The 4,431-nt window shown below is 33.5% G+C and overlaps 1 protein-coding gene across 1 annotated transcript; it reads left to right on the top strand.

Annotated features, from left to right (window-relative positions):
* The first annotated feature begins 1,176 nt into the window (after window positions 1-1,176).
* On the top strand, window positions 1,177-3,728 carry LOC131149084 (omega-3 fatty acid desaturase, endoplasmic reticulum-like). Its single transcript, XM_058099158.1, has 9 exons — window positions 1,177-1,322; window positions 1,503-1,830; window positions 1,934-2,023; window positions 2,102-2,168; window positions 2,417-2,509; window positions 2,620-2,805; window positions 2,956-3,036; window positions 3,120-3,257; window positions 3,345-3,728. Exons 1-9 carry the CDS (start codon window positions 1,307-1,309, stop codon window positions 3,534-3,536), a joined length of 1,191 nt encoding a protein of 396 aa, XP_057955141.1. The 5' UTR covers window positions 1,177-1,306; the 3' UTR covers window positions 3,537-3,728.
* Window positions 3,729-4,431: the final 703 nt, after the last annotated feature.

Raw genomic sequence — 4,431 nt, 5'->3', positions numbered from 1 at the left:
TAGAGAAATATACTCTTTCCATCTTAGCAAAATATACTTGCCATTTTTTCTCTTTCCATTTTTTTTTCATTCTCTCATGTATATATACACCATTGTAATATTCAATAATCAATATAGAGCAAATTGCCTTTCTCCAAATTTAACACACACACACACACACACATGTATTTATATATTTTCTCTGATACTTGTTTGGTAAAACATCCCTTAGCCTGTAAACTATGGGTTACATTTACCCCCATGGCAGGGTTTTACAGTCCAAAGACTAAACTTAGTCGACGGCCAACCCAACTAAGTCAAACTTTAACTGTAAGCTATAAGTGTGATATTTTTCCTATTAAGTCTTATTTCGGAACCAGATGTGCACTCAAGAGAAATTTACTACTCTGAAAATCACTTTGTAGAAGAGTATATGTGCACTCTTTATAACTATAAACTATAAGTTACGGTACCGAACATCTGTAACTCTATAATCTCTGAGTGATAAGGATTTTAAAAACATACTAACATATATATATATATATATATATATATATATATATATTATATGCAATAAGAATAGCATCATAGAAATATCATTATTGCTCATTTTAATAATTTATTTAAAATATTAAAATTATTTTTGGCAATTAAATGAGCACTTAATCAAAATTTTTAAATTTTGTGTGTTTACTTTTAATAATTTATGCAAATACTCACATATTCTTTATTTGCTCTAGGGCAAATTTTACTTTGTACATAAATTGTCTACTATCATAATCAATGGGTGCAAATCATCAAGGTGGGTCTACTAGTGATAATAATAATAATAATAATAAACAATGAGAACGCGACAACTATGTGTGCCTCATTCTAAAGTGTAACCATTTTTCTTTAAAAAAAAAAAATGTGTGATTTCAAAATTTTTAAATTTTTTTCTTAAAAGTTTTCAAAAAAATATAAATTTTCTTTTATGTTTTGTAAAAAATCAATTTTTTGCTATTTGTCATTTGGACAAGTTTGACGGAAGTAATATTTTTGAAACCTGAGGGAGATATGTGGTATTTTAAAAATCTTAAAAATAAATTTTATTTTTTCAATCAAATTTTAGGAGGGTTAATACTTTTTGACTTTGACTTTTCAGACCATTAAGTCATCGACGATTACCCCATCCGCAGGTAGCGATTATGTCACCACTTTAACCATTTTTGCATTACAAGTAATCCGCCCTCGCTCCATCATTATTTAAGTGGGAATGCTACTGCCTCAGCCGTAGCAAAACAGCCCCTACACCCTCCGGCCGGCCACCACCGCAGCTCCTCCCAATATGAGTCCTCCTCAAGGTTTCCACTTTCTTTAAGTTAAAACACTATGGAGTCGGACGGAATGAAATCATTTTAGTACTCGATTTCTTCGCGATCGATCCCGATTCTTATTCTCATTACATTTCATTTTATAAATTTGAAAAACCCAATCACATGCACTACTAGTAATTAATGCACCAAATAATTGTTAATATGCAGGAACAATATCTGGTGATGGCGATTTTGGGGTCAACGACGACGGCGGATACTACGTCCGTACTGATCAGAAGACCGTTGACGGCGGGGATGAGGAGTTCGACCCCGCGGTGCCGCCGCCGTTCAGGCTGGGGGAGATACGAGCGGCCATACCCAAGCACTGCTGGGTGAGGGACACGTGGCAGTCTGCGTCGTATGCGCTCAGGGATTTCGCCGCCGTCTTCGCGCTGGGAGCGGCGGCCGTTTATATCAACAGCTGGTGGTTCTGGCCGCTCTACTGGGCAGCTCAGGGCACCATGTTGTGGGCTCTGTTTGTTCTTGGACATGATTGGTAATTTCGTATTTTGTAATTAAATTTACCAACTTTATGTCAGCCCGAGAAAAATTTATAACTATATAATTTTTTGGCTGATTTAGTTCTTGTTTTTATGCAGTGCGCATGGATGCTTTTCTGAAAATAAGCTGGTGAATGACGTGGTGGGGCTCCTGGTGCTTACACCTGTCCTTGTGCCCTTTCAAGCATGGTAACTCTTCTCAATTTACTCAATTATTTATAGATTAATTTATTTTATATATTAATTAATTAATTAATTAAAATGCAGGAGAATCAGCCACAAGCATCACCACCAGTACCACGGGAACATAGACAAAGATGAAGCATGGGTGCCGGTAAAATTGAAATTTTAATTAAATTAATTCTATAATTAATTAATTAATAGAATTCTCTTCTCAAGCTTAATTTTAAATATAAAATTTTAAATTTAAATATAATGCAATATAGCATTAAATCGATCTCGGCCTGTAATTCACACAAATCAAAATTTTAATTTCTGAATATTAAAACTTCAATTAATTTAATTATAAAATCTTAAAATATATAATTCCCCGTTTGATATCATGATGATGGATCCAAACAGGTGACAGAGAGTGTATACAACAATTTAGATACAGTGAGCCGAATTCTTCGATTCACATTTCCATTCAGCCTCTTTTCTTGGCCTTATTATCTTGTACGTATAACCAATTAAATTCCTCCATTTTTTTTTTCTATTTATATAATTACTTGATACTTTTTTTATAAAAAAAAATTTCATGAATAATTAATTATATGAATGTGCAGTGGCATGGGAGTTTGGGGAAGTGCAGATCTCATTTCAACCCATACAGCGAGCTCTTCACTCCTAATGAGAGAAAAGACGTGATGATTTCCACTGTTTGGTACACTGCAACGGTTGCCCTCCTTGTTTGGGCATCCTTCGCTTTTGGCCTTCTTCTACTCCTCAAAGTCTACACTGTTCCATACATGGTATATCTTCCTTCTTTACTATATATATATATTTTTTTTTTAATTTATGTTTTTATAAAAAAAAATTCAGTATAGTTTTACATCGCGTTCCCAAAGTAAGAGGAATGACAGTTTGAATATTTTAAAAAGAGTAGTTTTTATTTTCGACAGATTTTTGTAATGTGGCTAGACTTGGTTACTTACCTGCAACACCATGGTCATGACAACCAGATTCCATGGTATCGTGGCAAGGTATGTAATGATTTTTTTTTTCTTTTTTTTCTCTTACTACATAACCCACTTTATTACCTCACTTTTCATCGTAAATGAGACAGGAATGGAATTATCTGAGGGGAGGATTAACGACGTCGGATCATGATTACGGATGGTTCAACAAGATCCACCATGACGCCGGATCTCATCTCATACACCATCTCTTCCCCCAGATCCCCCACTACCACGCAGTCGAAGCGGTGCGTATGCATATAAATATTTATATCGAAATTTTTGGAAACTTAAATTCATCGTAATAATTAAAATTTTTGATAAATTCATCACAGACTAGGGCAGCTAAGCCATTGCTGGGGAAGTATTACAGAGAGCCGAAGAAGTCAGGCCCATTCCCATTTCATTTGATTGGGCTTATAGCGACGAGCGTCAGCCGAGACCACTTTGTCAGCGACACAGGAGACATCGTGTACTATCAGACCGATCCGAACCTCCACAAATTCCCTTGGGCCAGGCCCAAGTGACTCTCTTGGGCCGCCATAAATTGGCCCATCGTCCTACAAAGCGGGAGATGCATTTTATAGTTATGTGACAAAATTCATCTCAAATCCCCCCACTTTCAGAATAAGTTCAAGTTTTTTTTAAAAAAAATCTACCAAAGTTAGTGGCTTTATTTGTTCTTCTTTGGAAATAATATAATTATTATTGGCATATCATTTTTGTTTTCTTTTTTGGTTTAGAGGAAACGATATAAAATTACGGCTGACGTCTTAGAATATTATTTTTAAGTACCTTTGTCGACTTAGCTCGTAATTATATGATATTCACTTTATTTCCTTCCGGTTCAATGATTCATTGCTAATAATTTAAGTGGATCCAAAAAGTAGAATTTCACATTGATTTGTCGTCAAAAGTTCGAAATAAATAATAATCATGTACTTCAATTAAGTCACCATGAAATGTACAAATATAAATTGAAGTGGTGTTATACATCACAGGCCTATAACTGTAAACATTTTCTAAGGGATCGAGGTAAATGATGATTACAACATTATTGTTTCAGTTAATTAGATCTTAATTAAACAAAATATTAAAATAATATAAAACGTACTTTGTTTGTCATTCAACAAATATTTTATTCTTAAGCCAACAATCCTCAATACATAAGATTAATATTCAAGATTAGGATAAACTTAATTGAGATTTGTCAAACTTAACTTCATCCAACTCAAGTATAATTTTGACTCTTAAAACATCCATTTCAAACTTTTTTATTGAAATATTGTTTGTAAGCATGAATTTGAAGGTTCTAATTTGATTTTTTTGGAGAATTTGAAAAAAAAAAAAAAAAAACTTACCTTATATTTGGAAGCATGAAATTTAACTCACAAATTTTAATGTGTTTGAATTTAAATCACT

This window comes from Malania oleifera, chromosome 2, assembly GCF_029873635.1.
Source record: "Malania oleifera isolate guangnan ecotype guangnan chromosome 2, ASM2987363v1, whole genome shotgun sequence".
Taxonomy (NCBI): Eukaryota; Viridiplantae; Streptophyta; class Magnoliopsida; order Santalales; family Ximeniaceae; genus Malania; species Malania oleifera.
This window is presented reverse-complemented; position numbering and strand designations above follow the sequence as displayed.